This window comes from Tyto alba, unplaced genomic scaffold, assembly GCF_018691265.1.
Source record: "Tyto alba isolate M040663 unplaced genomic scaffold, T.alba_DEE_v4.0 Super-Scaffold_5, whole genome shotgun sequence".
Classification (NCBI taxonomy): domain Eukaryota; kingdom Metazoa; phylum Chordata; class Aves; order Strigiformes; family Tytonidae; genus Tyto; species Tyto alba.
In genome coordinates this window covers 7,546,783-7,567,148 of record NW_024881326.1, presented here as the reverse complement: position 1 = coordinate 7,567,148, position 20,366 = coordinate 7,546,783, and the positions used below count along the sequence as shown (strand labels likewise).

At 40.3% G+C, this 20,366-nt stretch overlaps 1 protein-coding gene across 8 annotated transcripts in view; it reads right to left on the bottom strand.

The window, feature by feature from the left end:
• Window positions 1-208: 208 nt before the first annotated feature.
• KIAA1210 (KIAA1210 ortholog) overlaps window positions 209-20,366 on the bottom strand; it is a 64,977-nt gene continuing 44,819 nt past the window's right edge. For 7 of the 8 annotated variants that reach the window (XM_032996105.2, XM_032996106.2, XM_042807070.1 and 4 more), the window contains 9 exons: window positions 19,541-19,670; window positions 16,135-16,293; window positions 15,012-15,077; window positions 11,596-11,808; window positions 10,395-10,497; window positions 7,728-9,323; window positions 6,828-6,979; window positions 6,036-6,138; window positions 209-2,411 (listed from right to left, as the gene is read on the bottom strand). In XM_032996105.2, the coding sequence (XP_032851996.2) occupies window positions 2,239-2,411; window positions 6,036-6,138; window positions 6,828-6,979; window positions 7,728-9,323; window positions 10,395-10,497; window positions 11,596-11,808; window positions 15,012-15,077; window positions 16,135-16,293; window positions 19,541-19,670 (2,695 nt within the window). In that variant the 3' untranslated portion in view covers window positions 209-2,238. The remainder of the gene's footprint in view (window positions 2,412-6,035; window positions 6,139-6,827; window positions 6,980-7,727; window positions 9,324-10,394; window positions 10,498-11,595; window positions 11,809-15,011; window positions 15,078-16,134; window positions 16,294-19,540; window positions 19,671-20,366) is intronic. The other variant, XM_032996104.2, reaches the window with a different exon arrangement.

Below are 20,366 nucleotides of genomic sequence, written 5' to 3'. Positions count from 1 at the left end.
GACCACAAGTGCGAGCCTTCAAGTGAACCTTGTACTAAAGTAGCAATAGCTCCAGAAAAAAAGGGGAGCCATCAGCTCTCTGGTGATGTTTTAAATAGCTAGATTTAGAAAAATTCATTAGTCTGACTAGCATTGTTGATCAGTGCTAGGCCACACAAAACAATTTCAAAGCAAGATCTATGCAGTATATCCACATATAGAGTCTATATTGACCGAAGACCTCCTTTTATTTTTTCCTTAATGAATGAGGGGCATCTATCACTCTTTTTCCAAGGAATTGTATCATCATCACTGGCAACAGCATTTAATCATAAACCAAATACAGGAGTGGAATACAAAAGGGGTTCCTTCAAGACAAGGATTACAAAAACATATATACATATGAAACATAAAAGACAGAAACAACATTAAGATCAAAAGCAAACACATGGAAAGAGAGATTAGAGTATCCTTTGCGGTACTGTGGGTGAAGGATCACAATCCACACTAATAAAAAGAGAAGAGGGTTTGCTGAATATAGAAATACGCGTATTTTACACAGGGTCAGTAAGCTTGTGACGGAATGGCAGCTGTACAAAACTTCAGGAATCAAAGATGAGTATGTTCATTTACATGACACTCAAAAGTTTCAGAGAAATACAAATGTTTCAGTTCTTTGTAAGAGAAGATATGCTTCCTAAAATAGAGAAAAAGAAGTAGTAAAATAGGCATGGATTACCAAGCCAACGTGAAACTCTTACTCTTTCTGGCATTAGTACAAAATAAACAGTATCTATAGCTTCAGTAAGCCTACTTGGGTGAGTAAGTTTTCATCTATATAAAGAAAAAAAATCACAGTCTAGCTCCTAATTAATACTGTTTACAAATTGCAAGAGCTACATATTAAATGCAGGCCAAGACTAGAAGATTAAAGTCTTGCTTGAGCTGACCTGAAACCAAATTTTTTGCTTTGCAGTTAATCCTATCACTAGATAATATTTTCCTTAAAAATACCTACCGACTTTCTATCTAAAAGCTGTCCACCAGCCAAGTCAGCCTTTGAATTTTGCACTGACTGTAAACAAAAACTACATAAATGCTGTAAAAATTGAAAAGGACTGGTAAGTGTCGCTGCCACTTAAGCCGCTAACATCATTTTACAAATCTTCTTTTTCAAATGTCTGCCTCCTTCAATAGCAAAACTTGTCAACTTAAGCGACTGCAAGGCCAGGCCCTGAGAGAATAATCCTTTCCCAGCTGCACATTCTTAGACTGATGTTGAGTTACTGGTCAAAGACTGATCAGGCAAGGAGGAAAGCAGATGCCCCTTTTATCACTAGTATTAAATACAACTGACTAAATACACATCCACATGAATATGGAGAGTAGAGTGACATTTGCTGGAAACAAGATGCCACCTTCTAGGTAGCAAATAGTTCCCAACCCCAACACACTCTTTAGGAGAGACAATTGGCTGAGGAATCTCACAAAAAATAAATCACTATTTTCCATAATTAAAGGACTTTTTTTTGGTAGAATGACCAAACTATCCCAGATTTCCAAAGCTGTACCCAAAAGCAAAGTATACGTTAGAGTGCGGTGGTTTTCCAGTGCATGGGAGAGAACAGGTCTGTGGCCCTGGGCCATTCCAGCGGACATCAATGAGCAAAACACAAGACCCACAGCGTTGTGACTTCAAACCACCCAAAAGCCAGAATTACTTCAACTCACAACACTGTTTAGATCTTACAGCTATCACAAAACAGATCCATTAACAATCAGAAGCAAAGTCAGTCTGCTCATCCCAGACCATTAGAGAAAAAAGTGTGAAGACATCAATGCCCATGAGTCATGATGTGTCAGTGCCCAGCATTATATCTATTTTATAGCATACATTAATTTGTTAGCCAAAGCCACATTGCACAAAATACTGTATGGTCTGTGGAAACTTAAAAAAAATATTTTGCAAGCGAAACATTTCAAAAGCCTGAAGCAAGTCTTCTTAGAACATCACTGTCAGATGTGTAAGGATATAACAAATTGATCAAGTTTTCCTAGTACTTGGTAATAGGAAATGCTCAGCTTCCCAATACTTCAAATTAAGCCTGAGATGGCATTTCTTCATTGCATATTGACACACAACAGTCTGATCAGAAGTTTTAAGGCTCTTATTTCTCAAAAAATGGTCACAGTAAAGAAGCGATTAAATGGAGTTAATGCAGCTATTGGCAATACAAAGAAGGATGCTCATGTCATTTGCTATTGTACAATCTGGGGCATTTCACTCCATGCTTTGGCTTTCTTCTTGGCCAGGGATAGCCACGGTGGCTCAGCAGGGCTGCATGGTGTCATTGGCAGGTTAGAGGAGTATCTTGCTTCCTTTTCAACAGCAGGAATCACAGATGCTTCCTGAGCAATAGGTCCAACTTTACCTGCCAACAACAAGATATTCATCACTCATCAGAAGGCTAGAGAGTTACAAACTCAATTTCTGCCAGTAGTATTTCCTTCTCTCTAAAGCAACTGTTTTACAGCCCAGAATGTTTGTGACTCAAAAATAAGTCAGAAGAATTGTTAAACTGGGTATTGCTAGCATTATCTGGTCCAGCTACAACAATGGCAAGGACTAGCTACTGTAATGGAAAAATTGATAATAAGAGAACCTTCTCCTCAGTCCCAACAGCAAGTGTCTAAGCCCTGATAAATGAAGAAGTTCTTCAAAATTCTTCAAGCATGTGGAGACTATAGTCCCATGTATTTTTATAATTCGTATTCTGCTCTGTGAGTACAAGAAAATCTAGGAGTAAGACTTCTGAGTATGTAGAGAAATGGAAATAAAGTATCTGCAGTGCAAGGATCACCCCAGGCTTGCTGTGGGGTTAAAAGTAATGTTTTCAACACTGAGAAGTCTTAAAGATTTTTCTTCAGTCTTCACTGCTGGCACAACTGTTGCTCCAGCAATATTATTAAATACTAGGTAGGGATCAAACCAGTGCTTTATGTTCTTGGACTTGTAAGCCAAGAAGGTGGGATTCTGGTGTGGCTAGATGTTTCTCTTCACGCAGCCTAACACAAGCCTGTCATCCTCACAAAGGATGGAGGAATACAGATAACGGTCCTTGTATGGCTTTGAGTTACTATTTAGAAAAGGCCTCCATCCATCTTGTTTGAAAATTTTCAAGATTAATGTCTTCAGATAGACAGGCGGGATTTGGGCTTCACAGAATGCAGCTCTGAACAGATGCAGCTCTCATTTCTCGTCATGTGGTTCACAAGTCTTTCAACATCATGCTCTCTCCATCCATTTTGACCCAGGCAGTACTTCATTTCTGTAAGTCAAACTGAGGAAATTCAAATTTTTCCTCACACTTGATTACTCAGTGAATGGAATGTGGCAGACATGATAAGGCTGCTGTGCTCCAGCACAAGAACAGAGGCCACATGGGGACTTATGCAATGTTAAGTACAAGAAGCTTGATCTTGCCTGCACCCAAATCAATGGAAAATGCCCATCAGCTCCACCAGTCACACTCCTGAGCAAAGCCAAAGAAGTTCCCTATCTCCACTCAGATCTCCAGTCTTTTAAAAATCCTAGTTCTTAAAGGAGGCAATACAAAATTGCAGGAATATTGGAAAAAGTATACTATGCATTAAAAACAGGCTGCAGCTCTACATACACAGCCAATTTTTCAGAAGTATCTAAGGTGATGTAACAATTTAAGTGTTACTTAAATTTGGATTTTGGAAATTAATTTCCATATTTTGGGAGACTTCCTTCTGTGCACTAAGCAAAAGCAAGTCTAACGCCCTTTGCATGCTCTCAACAGCTCAACATGAAACAAACCCCAGAAATGGTGACTCACATCTATTTGAGGGAAGATAGGCTTTTGGACAAACCTCACCATGCTTAGGCTGAAGTGGGAGACAGAAGAGGCCAGCAAAGTAATTTTCCCTTGCTTATGACATGGGCTGCCATGCAGCAGTAACGAAACAGTCACACTCAGTAAATCTGATTTCTTGAAATTCTCTTCCAAACTTAGCTGACCTTGAGTTGTCCTGGCTCTTGCTGTTGTATGCAGGATGTATATCCGTTGCACAGAAAACCTCAACCATCCATCAAGAAAACTGCTAAATAGTTTCAGCCAAAAAGCATGATCCAAATTAACAATGACTCTGGATATTAAGCATGATCCAAATTAATGATGACTCTGGATATTAAATCTACATCCTTTCCACCACCAGCACCTTCAACTAGACAAATTGCTGGCTGTGCTAATGGGAACAAAATCAGAAAAGAGTTTACATTTGGGATTCCCAATTTCCTACTCATGTGCTGACAGTGCCAAACATTTCCTAAACAATAGGGCATGGTTTTCTAAGCAGTAGAAGAGTAGTGTTTTCCTTAAACATCAGCACTGGTCAGAGCTCTTTGTGATACTCAAGGAGTGGAGACTAAAATATGCCTATAAATGCTATATCTGGAGGAGAGGGAACAGTCATTGCATGTCAGGAAACTAGGCCAATTCTTGGGAAGAGGTGATGCAAAAAAACTTGTAATTCTGCCGTAAGGACCACAAATTGTCTAAGTTCTAGTAAAGGAGTAGCAGAGTACTTTGTGGAGTTTTGAATTTTGCCTGAAGACTGATGGGTTTCCAAGATTTAGATGAGTCAACACACAGAAATCCAGTCTGTTTGTGCCAGCCTTTCAAAGGAAGACCTTCTAATCTGAGCAAAAATCTTGGCCTGTTTATGTTTCATCTCTCACTTTGCACCTAAAACCATAAGACAAAGCCGGCCTGTAACAGGATCCTTTTAAAAAACAATTGTATTTTAAACACACACACGCAGCTAGGCTGGCAACCGACATCAGAGCCTCTGTGTTGGTGCACATCCTCAGCTGATCAGCTACCTGTAGTAAAGGAAAAAGCTTATTTTGTAGAACCTGTAGATTCAAAAACAGGTAACAGCTCTAGAAACAACTACTACAGGAAGCAGGCACAGAGGTACCCCCTAATATCTCTAATACAACAATTCTGTATGCTGGTGTATTATAAATGGGAAGTGGACAGATTCACGTGCTCGCTCTAGACAGCATCTCTTACTAACAGTGTCAGCAACAGGAACCTGGAACGGAAAAGCCACTGCTCTGACACAGTGAGGCACTTCTTATCTTCTTAGGCACTGTCTGAAATCAATAGCTTTTAGCTAGCACAATATGCTTTCACAGCTGAAGAACTGGCTTATCTATATCTAACTGGAGTGTGTCTCCGAGGTATGGCACCACACTGAGTAAGCAGGGAGGGATAAGCTGCAGCCCAGCAGTAACCTTGGAAGAGGTATGTGAGTCACGATGTCTGAGTCACGCTCTTCCCCTGCATTTTTCTTACAGAGAATCACAGCTAACAGGGCAGGAGAGGGGCCATCAAGCCCCTGTGTTCACCTGAAGGTGGACCAGACTCTACCTACATTATTTTAATACATGTTCATCTATTAAACACATTCAGCAATGGAAACTGCACACACTCGGTAAACAACCTATGCTATCCCACACTACACCACTCTTATTGTTAGAAAGTATTTCCTAATGTCTAAGCTAAACCTCCTCTGGTGCATTTTAAGCTCACACAGTGCATAAAGACTAGTCTTGTCCGCTGCAGCAAATTAAGTTGTCTCCTCTAGACTAAACAACTCCACTCCCATCAGTATTTCCTGGCTGACTGGAGGTCTAGAAAACCTGACCTTTTTTGCTGTTCTCTTCTGGACACTCTCCAACTTCAACTGCTATTCTTCAGTTCTGACCTTAGCCAGTAATAAATCACCATACTGTTTATATGCCATTCCATGAACTGGCAGTGGAGACAAAAGTTCCTCACCTGCTTTCTCTGCTGACTGAGCAAGACAATACATTGACTTCTACGCAAACTATAGTCTGAACAGGCCTTATATAAAGTGTGCTGATTATCAAAAGGTAGCTATCTCCCCCTGTTACCTGCCACCCACACCACTTACTGGTATAAACTGTAGCCACTATGTAAAGATGTAAAGAAAGAGAATACCTGCTGCGGCAGACACACCGGTATTCAGTTGTGTTTTCTTGTCCTGAGAGCTCAAGCTGGAAGGCATATTCTTCAGTATGTTCTCACTAGCACAGATCCCTTGCTACAAAAGGAGGAGAGAAGAAAAGAATGCAACTGAGGAACCCGCTAGCCACTGGCACTCATAAAGCTCACCCTGGCAACATCTCTAAACCTCACTGTGGAAATACAGCAAAAGCCACACAAGGACAGCCGGGGACATCCTGTGGGAAGGAGAGAGAAGGCAAGAAGGAAGATAGCTGCTACAAATACAGGGTTACATCACATGCAGGCAAGTTATCCTCTCTTACAGATGGGAAACTGAAGAATTTGCCCAAGCTACTCAAGAAATTTGTGCAAGTCAGTGGAAAAGCCAAACTTTCAGTAGGCAGCCTCCAGAGCAGAGCAGTGAATGCAGTCAGTCTGTAGGTCACTAACAGTGAGTAAGCTAGACCAACTCAAAGCAGCTCTTGGGCTACATAAATACATTCTGGGCAATAGGAAAGCTCTGAAAAGGTTCAGGTTTGAATAATGTAGAGGAACATATAGGAGGATCCAGCTCTGAAACTAATCACTGTGACAGTGCAGTCACGCATCTGTGTGCTCACTTGCATCAGTTGTCTGCCTCAATACCTTTTAGAGACCAGACCTGCAAATCTCTCTTTGAGCAGTGCTCACAATGTGTCTCTCATGGAGATGATATTGAACAGTGTGCAACAGTACCCAGGCACTGGCGCAGGACTGACACCCATGCAACATCACTTGGTACTCTACCTCCTCTTGATCCACTTTGGTCAAAGCTTTGTCTTCAGCTTTATGTTCTTTGGCAAGAGGGTGGTCCTGGAAACCCTTCTGTTTTAGTTTTGCCATGGAGACCCAAGCTGGTTCAGAGGAAGCAGTTTCCAAATGTGGAGAGGAGACTTTTTCTACAAAAGAAGCATTTTTGAAGTAAAGAAGGGATTTAGGTCAAGTCAGTCTAAAGCAAATGTCTTGAATTTTAAGTCCTTCAGCATCTGTAATACCCTTTGAACACTGTGGAGATAAAACTACCTTCCCTGATGATTTTGTCCTTGGCAATAACTGTTTTTCTGTTTATTCTGGAGTTTGTGACCTGACGCTGCTTCCGTCTAAGCAAATGGCAGAACTCCCACTGAGATCACTGTGAACCGGATTTTGCCTTTGAAACATCATTCTTAAGTTGCAGATTAAATTAGTATGATAACCATTATTTTTTCATGTAGGCAGTAAAATACAGTCTGCCTTTTCACATTTTAAATATTTTGAACAAAGTGATTGTAGAAGAAAAAATAATCACACTTAATGCAACTCCTAGTTAAGGTTTGAGCTGCTGCAGTCTGGAAAATTAACTACAAGACAGCAGCAAGTTTTTAAAAGCTGTGTTAAAAATCCAACTAGGATGTACCAGAAATATTTCAGAGACCTTTAAGCTATTACTCTGTTGTTTTTCTTGATGGAACACACCCCTCATTAAGATAAACCAAGAATTCTCTTAACTGCCCATATCATGAAGCCAAATAAATTATAGTGCTGATGAACTCAAGCCTGAATTTGGTCCTTGTCAAGAGGATTTTTATCTTTTGTTTGCTACTCTGCCAAGGTTCTTACATGACCACTTCTTTCTACAATGTTTGGATAAAAATACAGCATAAATACCTGAAGGTTTATGACTATTTTGCTTCTTTGCCACTTCTTCTGATCTTGTCTTGGGAGGATTTTTGTCTTCTAGGAGATCTGTTCTTTTAACAAATGATTTCATGCTGACAGGAAGGCCCAGGGGTGGCTTCCCAGTCCCCCCCGATTTCTGTTCCTCCTTGACTGAAGCAGAAGCAGCAGCGGGAACAACCGAGGGGATCAGCTTCGGAGACTCAACACGGATTTCACTCTGGTATTTTAGTAAAGAAGATGTTCTCCTTAGTCTGACCCCAAATGGGTTTTCAACATTTTGTGCTTCATGGTCAGCCCACTCCATAGAAAATTTCAAATGCAAATCATTGTCCTTACAATCCCGATCAAGCCTATCTGAGTTGTTTTTTGCTGATTCCTGGATAACTGCATCAAAATGTGTGTGCTCTTTTGTCATTCCTTCAAATAACTCTGGTCTTATAGGGGATGTTGGGGAACTTCTGGTATAGGAATCTTCCTTTGAATTTGAACCCCCTGAGAGAGATCTTTGCCATGCTGGTGCAATGGTAAATCTGACTGGTTTAGCAGAAGCAATCTTCAGTGGACTTTTTCCATTTTCATCTGAAGATCGACTGCCTTCCACAGTTTTTCTGTGAGAAGCTGTACTGCTTATTGGGTAGTCTTTACTGTCATCATTGGAAGAGATATTACTTTTCAAGCCAGTGTAACCTGAAGAGGCAAGACATCCAGTGGAAAGTTTTTCAGAAACATGTGATGTTTTGGCCTGTGGACTGCCCTGGTCACCCTCCAAAACAGAAACAGTTTCTGCTTTAAAACATACTTCCAATTTATTGGGAGGTAGCATGCAACCTGCTTCCAAGACAGATGCAGCAGTGTATATTTTTTCTGCATTGCCTTTGGATGACTGAGATTTGATTATTTCACAAGTTTCTTTGTCATTTCTTGTTACTGAGCTGTTTACAGGCTTCAAATCAGCCACTGCGTTGATGTCAGAAGATGACTCTGAATCGGCTACCGCAACTTGTGAAGTGCTCGATGCAGCATCTGAGACAGTGTGGTTGGAATGATTCTCAATAGTATCCAAGCAGGATTCTACTTTGCCAATAAACAGTGGGTCCCCCTTCTCCTGGTCTTTGATGTTTTGGTCCACAGAATTTACTGAAGACATTTGTGCAACATCTGCCAATATATCTATGCTCTCTGTTTCCACACCACTGCTAAACAAGTCAGCTGCTAGTATGTCTGGAAACACAACAGCTTCTCCTTCAATTTGTTGCAATTCTGGAAGTGCAGATACTTCAGTATTGGTATTTTGCTGATGTAATTTCAATTCATCAGCAGACTCATCTGAACTGCATGACACTTTTGGGCTGTGGTGTTCCTCCAAGTTCACTGGAGAAGGCTCAGGTCCCAGAAGGGGTGCAGCTGCTTTATAGTGATGGTCCATATTGGGAAGGCATGCATCCTCTTGCAGCAAAACACACAAGTCTTCCGCCACAAGTGTGTAATCATGAGAGTCACAGGCAGCAACAGTGGGACTTTTTACACCTGGTGTCTCCTTAGAACCACCTCCCTTTGCACAATATCCCACCTGGGCTGATAATCCTATATTACAGAGGAGAAAAGCGTGCATTTAAGGGTTACAATTCAAGCACCATCTATATCAATAATTCATTCCAGATAGTGCAGACATTTAGCACGAGTTCCTCATGTCTGAGCACCATTGTCTGATAAATAATGCTGTTAAAAACTGTATTTAGAAATGGGCTGTCCAAGTGAGGAGACTAACAAAGTTTTTAGTTTGAACATACCTAATCTCAGGAATGACTGAAAGTTGTTGTCTGCTTAAGGTGTACCAATCAGTTGCTGTTTGTTCTTTTCTGTACATATTCCTAGTTGTAAGACTACTAGCCAGATTTCCCTAGACATTTCTTTGTGTGAATGCCTAGAAAGGCTGTCTAGAATGATTTGGAGGATTTTCTGCATTTAAACAGAACATCTCAGCATCAGGTATCTCTGCCTCCTGCAGCTCCAGCAGGATAGCTTAGATGTGTCTGCACACACAGTAACTCTGATGTATGACAGCATCAGGTCTTGAGTCTGCCCTGACAACAAAGTGCCAACATTCCCACTACATTATAGCGTTACCATCAGCCAGTGCATTTGTAAGGCAGTGCTAAAGAGAAAGGTCTTCGGTGATGTTTTGGAGAAATTTCATCTGTTTTTACAATTACAGTTGTCACCACTGGCAATTAGCTATTATTTAAATGATAAGGGTGGAGGTGACATAGGAAGATCTAGCAAACACAAGACAATTACAGTCACCTTACACACATAACAGATATAAAGCTGAGTTTAAGGTTTTTCTGAGTTTCAGAGAACTCGGATGCCCAGTCAATGAGGTCTAGCCAACTCTGTATCACAGGTACTTCTGAACATGGTACTTTCACCTCGCGTATTTTTTAACACTGCCCTCAAAATTCACCATTACAGCACCACTGTACTGAGTGTAGTACATTACTTTTTCCATCATAACACTTTAGCAGCCAGGAATGATTTTATGATATAAAACCAAAAGATACCTAGCTTGGAAGGACTTACAATTCAAATAGGTCCTGTCAACCTTATGTAGAAGAGTTCAAACACCCAAAGTAGCAATACATAAGTCTTCATTACCTTCCCAATCACTTTTATGCTGGTCACTCTCAAGTAATTCCATAGAATTTCCCTTCTCTTCTGGAGCTGCCGGAAGACAAGCTTCATTTTCCAGCTGTTCCACCTAAGGAGGTTCAGGAAGAAAGATCTCTTAATTGAAGAATAATGCACAAAAATTGTATTTTATAAACACTGATGTTTATGAATACTCAAATCACAGACACAAAACTCCCATCCTGTAATTTACCAACACTGTGGGTAATGTACTATTCCAGTTAAGAGCCTAGAAATCATTCACATTTAAATTGCCAAAGGCAGCCCACTGATCTCCCTTGAATCTGAAACATTCTGGGATTGATGTATTCTGAGTGAATTAGTATGTTTTTAATACATCACCCAAGCTACCTGGTGGCACAGAACGGACCAAGCCAGAGACATTATCATCACTTTTGGTGTCTCTGATTGGCACTCAACAACTAACTAGATTTTCTCTTTCAGCACTGTAGTTGTAGCAGCTGCTGCACAAAGAATACCCAGCAAAGATGCTGTAGGGCCCAAGGTTCCAAGAAAACATCATTCTGTGTTACACTCATCCTGAATTTCTCAACCCATCATCTCTTTCTCAGCTCAGGGCACTTCTAACTTTCATGCATGGTTCTCTGATGGAGAGAGGAACAGGCAGCAGAGAAGCATTACTCCTTATTTCTGTCATACTCCAGCTCAGCCACCTTTTCTATCTGGTGAACTTCATCTTCAGCACGTGCTTCCTAGAAGCCAAGATGAGAAGCATCTCATCCTAATTTCCCACATGCAGAGCCACATTACTTCCCAAAGTCCTTCAGTCTTTCCTTTGATATACAAAGAATTAACTTAATGCTAATGTAAAATTGTTCGTAGAAATATACTTGGTCTTCTTAAACAGAAAACTAGCTTTTCAAACAACAGAAATGTTTTTACAAGTGAAGTGTAATCCACAACTTTTTTGGCTAAATAATGAAAAAACAAAGTTGCACTTTTCTTCAGCTCCCATGATACTGAAGTTTTCTGAGTCTTTTTTGGTTGGTTGGTGGAAAATAGGCGGCTTCCCTTCTTCCAATGGAAGAACAAAAAAGTAAAGGAATGCAGATAGGAAAGAAAAAAATTTTTTAAATATTTAAAAATATGATTACAAATTCACATCCATTTTCTTCTGCACAGTGATTCTTTTCCAGAAAACACTTACCTGGGGGGTTTGCTGATTCTTGTTGGTAAAGCCTTTCTGTTTCCGGGGGTTTATGGCAATCCTGTGCCTGGCTGCTGAGGTGTCCAGGCAGCCGAGGGGACTGGCAGGGATGGTGAAGTCAATGGGAAGGATGCCACTGCCTCGTGAGCTGGAGGCCCCCAGAGTGGCAGAGGATGAAGGACTGATGGGCCTGGAGGGAGCTCCAGAAGGTATCTGTAAAACACAAACATTACTATATGTTTTGCTTGGCTTCCCCACATGTCTGAAACAATTCCTTTGCTAGCTCATTCCATTTCAGAAGCCTGAAATGGCTGTATTTTTGGACATAAATGCTAACTTTAAAATGCAGGCCTAATGTCATCTCTACATAGAGATTAATTAATTATGTGTGTTACACAGAAGTGAGAAATACCGGTCTCTCCCTCTTGCACAGTAAGAGCCTCGGTTTGTCCCCTTTACAGTTCTTATCTGAAAAACCATTTGCAATATAGGTATGCACCAGCAGGAGACACTGGTGCAGTTTTTATAGCTGCCTTTTCATCCCAATAATGTGACACATTGGAGGAATATGTTATTAAAGAGCCACAAGAGTAGCATGGGTGTTTGCTTCTCATTATTGCTAAGAAAGTTACCATAACTGCTTTGCTCTTTTAAAATTCACTCTCCCAGAAAAATCAAATGCTTCTCTCCAACAAGTAGAACAGAACCATCTTCTAGACAGTGATGTGGATCTCACGCTCGCAGCAATGCTGCTCTAGGGAACTAAACAGCAGTAACCTTAGATTATGCTATCAAAGTAAACGGTTTACAGAAGTGTTTGTAGAGAAACCCCTAACATGCAGTTTGGCTGGTTTTGTTACCGTTTTGAAATGTAGACCAGACTTTCTAGAACATCTGCTAAATTTCAGACGTGCCAAATAAGCTTCATTCAGTGTAACATACCTGCTATTTTGGCTTTGGCCACGAAGCTAGGTGAAACACAGCCGTGCTTGGCATTTAGATTTTAGTTTTATTTAAGGATATAACACAGCATTTAAAACATGTATGCTGATGTCATTTCAAAGATAATGAAAATATCTTCCCATCTGATCTACAAACATTGTCTAGATAAACTGCTTTGTGTTTAAGGTAGCTAAAATTAATTTCCTTATTCTCCATTGAATTTTTGAAGTTCCTAAATGTGAAATAAACCACAACAGAATGTATTATAACAGATACAGACTCTTCTCATGAAAAATTTATACACTGTGAAAGAGAGAAAGAAGAACACAGGTAGTAAATAAGCTAGTTATTGTTATAATTCTACAAAATTAATGATAAATCTCTAAGGATCACTAGAACTTACAAGAATAGTAACATTGTTACTTGTTTCTACATGAGTTTTCTGCATTTCAGTTATAAAATTACAGTTGTGCTTATTTAATATAAAAAAACCTGAAGCTAGTATCTGAGCTACTCCTGTATATAAATGGCAAATTCCCTACTCCACCAAGGATTCAGGATTTCTTTTTCTTTCTCTGAGCACTGACAGTTGGTATCTTCTCTCAAAGACAGTGGAGCAGACACAAGACTTCCACATCAGTGTTTAAGTGTAAAATAAATTCCATGTTTGTTAGTTACTGGGCACATGCAGGAGCCTGCACAAGGAGAATGCTGCTGCTAGGAGGCCCATTTCCTAAAGAGTGTTTGTGCCAAAACACTGTCCTCGGCCCCACAAGCTGAGACCCTGTTTTGCTTTTAATCAGTCTGCACTGAAGATGCCAACAAGGAAGTTAGATTTCCGTAAAGGCTATCTGGCAAAAGCAGGGTAATGCTGGCTAATGTCTCTGTGAAGTCACTTGCTGCTTGCTTTGAGTGATAGCCTCACATTTAGCTTTAGATTAGTCAGAAAGTGAGCATTTATAAATGTGGAAGGCACTGAGAAGTTACATGGGTAACACATCAGAGTTTCACACAGAGGTGACAGCAGCCTGAAGCCCTTGAAAATCCCAGTGAAGCAGCACAGGGCAAAGAAATGAAGTAACTATCATCTGCATCAAGATCAATACAGTAGTAAAATGTAAACCACTATACTGTGTGTAACTTCAGATGGCTTAAGCTCAAATCCTCTTTTTCCTTTACTAAATATACAACACTGTTAAACGGAATAACTAGTATGTATTTCCTGGTGCTTTTCAACATTTTCTTCACCTTTGGGATGAGGCCATTCAGTTTAACAACTTGTGTTCTGCTAGCTCAAATCCTGGTATTACATAAATAGCTTCAAAAGGTAATGAAAAAAATATGATTATTCAGGAAAAGTTTTTTTATTTTAGATAAACATATTGGCAAGATTTCTGCTAAGCCAAAGTGCTGACTAAGAAAAATATTTGAGTAAAGGAACATACACAGTATTGTAGAGAAGCTAGCCAGATTCCTAGTGAGTTGGGGAGAAAAAGGAAGAGCCTTTAAGTGGGGAATTCTGTGCAATATAGAAGAGAGAAAAAAATTTCTCTTGTTCTGTCTGTCTCATAGAAGATGAGGTTGCAAGACCAAAAGAGCTCAAAGACTTCAGAAATGGATAGAAAGGGCCTTTTGCATTGTAAGGAAAAAACAGTATGCAGGTTTACAAAATGGAGCAATTTAGTCAAAATGCAAAACGGTAGATGAGTTAATAAAATATACATTGAAGTAATGATAAAATATATACAAGAAGTTACTAAAAATAATGACACTTGCAACCTTGCAGGCTTGCCTTTAAAGTGTGAGATGGGCAGGAACTCAACTCAGCTTCAAGTAGCAGGGACAGTGAAGGTGAAGGTCCCCTAGGTTCCTCTACAAAAATATGACCTCTCTAAATTTTTCCAAACTGGTCAAGGAATAGACTTTGCTGGTCTGACAGCAGAACCTGCTGCTTCTGATGGTCACTTACCATCCAAAGAAACCTGCAAATTAACACAGAGCTTTTCCTGTGGAATACCTGGTGTCAGAAAGGTCTGATCCTGTAATTATTTCCCATGATGAGAGATGTAAGACATTGTTCACAAGCCACTGTTGACGAGCAGTTGTTATTAAGATATTAATGCTGTTGGGTTCTGGGGCCCTGGGACATGGAAGTGGACTTGAAGTGCTTTGCCTTGTCCAATTTTCTGCTGTGTAACTTCAGATTCATACTGTATCACAGACCTGATCGTGCTGTTCCCACAAACCACTTACCAGTAGATTTCTGCTTCTCTTTTTTCGGTTCTTATTCAGAACTCTGTGAGAGGTACATTTTCAGTACCATTTACATCATTCTGGACTGTTTATGAATTGTTTGCTAGGATACACGGTACCCAGAATAGATTTAATAAAAAAAAATTATTGTACTGGCTCCATGCAGACACCACACATGCTTGTCTCAGGGAAGTTTATTAGCAGGAAAAGTAGCTATTTACCTGTTCATCTTCACTGTCTGTCCCGCCTAAACTCAAAGAGCTATGACGCTGAACAGGGTTGGAGGACTGTGGGATAAAATAAGGAAGAGGGTAAGTCGAGGGAAGTATCACACTGAATTATCTGGGACTGGATATTCAGTGCTAACTATGAGCGAACACAAGAGGAAAAATAAAGGAAGGGTCACCAAGTCCCTGCCTCACAGAGTAGGTTTCATTTGTTCACTGGGGATCAAACATGAAGTAGGGGAGCTTTATCCTGCTATGAGATATGACATGAAGACTGACCACATGAAGCAATAAATTTAATAGTTATTTTGGCTTACTGGTTTAAGATCTTCAAATTTACAAATGCTTACATGCTCACTCAAGTCCAAAATCATGCATCTGCTGTGAGAAGGCAATTCCTAAGAAAGAAGGTAACTCAAATCCCTTTGAGTCCCATTATGACTTGTTCTCCTCAGACTCATAGGATTGTCACTTTCCTGTCAATTCAACTAATATTGCCCTGGTTTTGAGCTATTTCATTCCAAAACCAATAATTGTTTAAGATTCTCTTTCAGTACCCATTATTTTTGTTTTCTTCACTACCTTTAAAACACCCAAAAAGTCTTCCCTGTTCATAGAAGCAGAGAACTGCCAATCTCTCCAGTTCTTTAAAGCTGGAAGACATGAGAAGTTCATTTGTACAGTGTGAGTACCTCAGCTTGTTCTTGGACTGGACGTAGAACAGTCACAGTAACACTACACTCACCTGTGAATAACTGAGGTTTTATGCTTTCTGCCATATAGACCTGCCAGGAGAGACTGCCTTGTCCAAAGGCACTGAGAGATGTCACATCAACTGAATATCTCTCCTCTTTCCCTAATGATACAGGTTACAACTGCCCCAGCACTGGTCTACATAAAAGCACAGAAAATTGTACTCAGGAGGGGTATTTGTAAGGTTACATTCTAGGTATCCCTCACAGTGACAACTCCACAATCCACATAGGTAATCTCTTCTAGTTCTGACTGGTCTGTACCATCAGATTTTACCACAAGCAAGCAAAGAGGTCTTCCCCTTCTCCAAGCAGATTTTAGTTTTTTTGTAGAGGTGGTCACTAAAGTGACATAACAATTATACCTTGCTTGGTGAATCTGTCAGAACTTCATGAAGGGTTGAAATTTCAGGAGGGCTTCTAGGTAAACCATCGTCTTCAGAAACAGCACCTGTATCTTCCAGTTTCTTTCCAGTTATAACAAGAGGAGGCGACCCAAGCCTGATGTTCTGCTGCAACTGAAGCTGCGGTTGAAAAGAAATTTTTAATATAGACTTTCAGTAGCTCTATTCATATGGGACATTTTGGACACTTCTAACCCAGTTGCTCCCATTAGGCATGCAGAATCTCTTAGTTAACAGGAATACATGAAAAAACAGACCATTTACAGAAAATAGCCATTAATTAAATTTTATTTACTTAAGATTCATCAAGGACCCATCATTAGAACTGGCTTTGGTATGAAATTAAATCAAAACCAGTTTTATTCAGTAAGCTACCAAAGACAGAAATTTCACCGTTCCAGAAAATTTAGAGTAGTTTAACGCAGTTTAAATTTAAAACTTTTAAAATTCTAGAAGTATTCTTTAATAATTACATGTATCCAGATGTCCCAAATAGTCACATAAAGTATTGTAAGTCAGCAGTTCTGTCATAAACTGTAAAGAGGATGTCTCAAACAACTCAAGTGGGATGCCCTGGTGGGGTGCGGGGAGAAGGGGAGTAACCTCTGCAGCAGTGGGTCTCTCTCCCTCCCATTGCTGCCCAGAGACAGAACTTGTCCAGCTGCATTGGGGCAAGCCAAAGAAAATTAGAACCTTCTGGAACACCCTATTGCTCAGCGGTAAAAAATATTATATAAAGACAACACCCCTGCCTGTGTTTTTGTTGACCCACCACCTACAGATCAAGCTTACTACTCTACAACAATGTGGGATCCAAAGGGTGGTGATTCCTCTCTTCCAATTCCCTCCTATTTTCTCTTTCCTCTTTCTCTCTCCTTCTTCTTACATACATTCAGGTATATAAGTTTTGTATGAATTGCGACGGGTTGTTAGGAAAACAGTCTCTTCACCAAAGTGCCTTTATTCCTTCCATAAAAGTTACCAGTTGATCGTTGCCAAATCATCTCCACTCACTCATTAAAACGGTCAGTTAATAAAGGTAACAGCCAAATTCTTCCTCTGAGTCATCGTTGTTACTTGACCCTGCCCTGCAGCTCTGCCGAGCAGAGACCGGATTGTTCCCCTGTGCTAGATTGTTCCCCAGTACACAGGCCCTTGGGGAATTCAAAAGATTCACCCCCCTCGTAACCCACCGAGTGGGACGTGACAAGTTCCCAATCCCAAGTTTATGTGGTCAGCTTTCCTTCACAAAGCCCTTCCAACTATTGAGAGGCTTGTCACTATTCCCTCCTGCACAGGTAGCTGAGTCCCAGTTTTTACACAAAGACAACTTAATTCAATTTATGGTCCACCCTAACTTCTTGTTAATTTTCCCCAGCATCACATCCTGGTCCTTGTCTACAGCAAGAATGATAACAGCAGACAGGAACAACTTTGTTTGTAAAGAGGTATGGGGATTCTTTTCCAAGATTGCACAAAAGAATGTTCTGGCAGGCCCTGACCCTAGAAAAATAAAACAAAGTCTGCAACCTCGCAAGCAGCCAGATGTTCTCTTACACTAAAAAGGTTCAGATCTCAGGAAACACCATTACTAAAATTCTTGGCTTATGTCTGTCAGCTATGTCAAAGCTGGAATAGAAACAAGGTCTGAACAGAAACTCTGTCCTTCAACTAAAAACATCTCAACTGAATATTCCCAAGATAAATATGGAGACCTGTTTTTTCTGTTCCTTTGCTTATTAAACCAGATTGTGAAATTCTACACCTAATTCTATGCTCTTCTGCAAGCTATGAATTCATTTATAGCTCTGTAAAATAGATCTAAATAGCTGTCATTCTTACTCAGCAAGATTCACTTGCAATGTAATTCTGACAGATCTAACAGCCACACAGGGTAGCATGTCACCCTTTAATCCACCAGTCTCCCAGTTTGAACAGCCTTCTTGCCCTCTTACCCACAACAATCAAAGAAGTATCACCAACACGATCTGTAAAAGCAGGACAGATGACAAACTGCAGAAGGATTGCTATATATGGGCAAAACAAGACATACAACATACCTGTGCACTTCATGAGAAGGAAAATACATAAAGTCAGTTTTGCTTTTCCCTCTTTTCACAACTTCCCATCTTTGGCTTATTGAATTTATTACATGTAGACAGTAGTGTTGTGTGGGAAACTGTGAATTTACAGTCTGTCTTCTACTGGTAAAAGTTAATTTACACTACTAAGAAAATAACAGCTTTTATTAGTGCTTGGCTTTTATTCTGACAAGAGCCAATCTCACAGAAAAAGGCTGTCCTTTATGGCAATAAAAAGTGTTGGCAGTATTACATTACCATGCAGGATAATGGATGAATGAAGAGAGGGCACAGTGGACTGGAGATAGCATGAAAAGAGCATTTGTCCCCCAACAAATTTCTGCCATATAAAAAACAGGATTTCTCCTGCTACTCTTATTGCTATACAAAAAATAACGTGAATTGAAGCTTAGCCTGTTTTGCAGTCTTATGGAGGCACAAGTCCCTCTGTGCATCTTCTATTACTTAACATGTGATGCAATTGTGTTTTGCAACACGAAGCTCACACTGAGCAACGGAAGAATTTCAATGGCCTTTGGCTGCTCTATCAATGGTTTGTTTTCAGTCTCTGGAAAAAAAACTTAAATTCTTATCTCAGTGCTCTGAGCTGGGCAGTTATTTAAATGCAATTAATATAACCAACAGTTGATAAGGGAGCTGTCAAGGAGGGTTCAGTATGTGCTTTGGAAGAAGGAAATGTCCTAGCAGAATACAGTATCCTTTGCTGGCAGAGATCGGAAGAATAATGATATAAATAAAGCTGTCACTAAGAGTGCCCTGCCATATCTATCATCCCACACACTTACACAACCGCTGGTGCTAGCATGTACAGTGAAAACATCATAGCCAGAATTGCCAAAAGGAAGAACATATATGTTATATAACATATAAATGTTATATAATTGAACATATGAAGAATAACAGTGCAAGGGACATACTACGGTATAAATAAATGGCTTTAACCCAAAAGCAGTAGCTATGAAGTAAAGAATGGAAATCTCACTGGAAGAGGACATGCTCATTAAGGAAAGTTTCCAAGAGTCCATGAACTGGATTCATGTCACTCACACACTGTGAGACCTGAGTAAGGCTGAAAGCACCAGGACTGCTCAAAGATGCAGCTTCTAAGAGGCAGAATAGATCCAAAAGTCGTAAATCTGGCTTTGGACACTTTAATCAACAAAATCTTAAAGCACAGAGCAGAGGAATCAAGCAACATAGTTTCTTAGGAGATAGGAGACAGGTAATACAAAGCAGCACCATGAATGAGGGGATGATGTTCTCACCTGCAAAGTTTTCACTCTTCCAGGTATGTTTTCCTGAGACAACATGTCACCTGCCGCATTTCCTGGTGCAGTCTCAAAAATGAAGACACTGTCATGGGACAGGGCTTTGTTTCCCATACTTCCTTTGGGCCTGGGAAGGAAGGAAGAGTTGTAAGTGCACTGGGTACAGCCCTCCAATATTCGCCTGCGCTACCTGACCAGGGCAGAAGTGGGATGCATCTCAAAGAGGCCAGAGTGGGATGCATCTCACTTAACTTCAGATTTGTACATGTTAGCTGTCTAAAGTAGTCACTGTTAGCTCCTTTAATACTCAGAAGGGAGGAGGAAACAATTTTTAGGATGCTGAACAAATGCAGGTGTCTCTTTTCAGATGTACTCAGCATCCGCATTGAACACACAGGCCAGTCTCTGTGAACTAGACAGGGAGTCCAAAGCGATTAGGTCAGATGCTGGGATTTAGTTGAGAGACGTCTACAGTGCAGAGCGGGGTGACAGGAGTCCCCTGCCCTCTTTTAGTGGGAATGTGCCTAGCATGAAACATTCAGGATACAACCTTTTCAGCCTAGGCGTGTCATACCTGCCAAAGGTTGTGGATTATTTTATCCCTTCTTGAAAATGAGGGCAGAAAGTGTAATTCCACTACATTAACAAACCTGAATCAAATCCTCTCACGTCCAGCAATAAAAATAGTTCTGTTCACCTGTATCATGAACACTGCCAGATCCCAAGCATATTAAAAAATGTAGATGGGACATGTGGACAAGTGTCCATGGCCCCAGTTACATACCTATCCACGGCTAAGTTAAAGTACGCAGGTAAGATATTG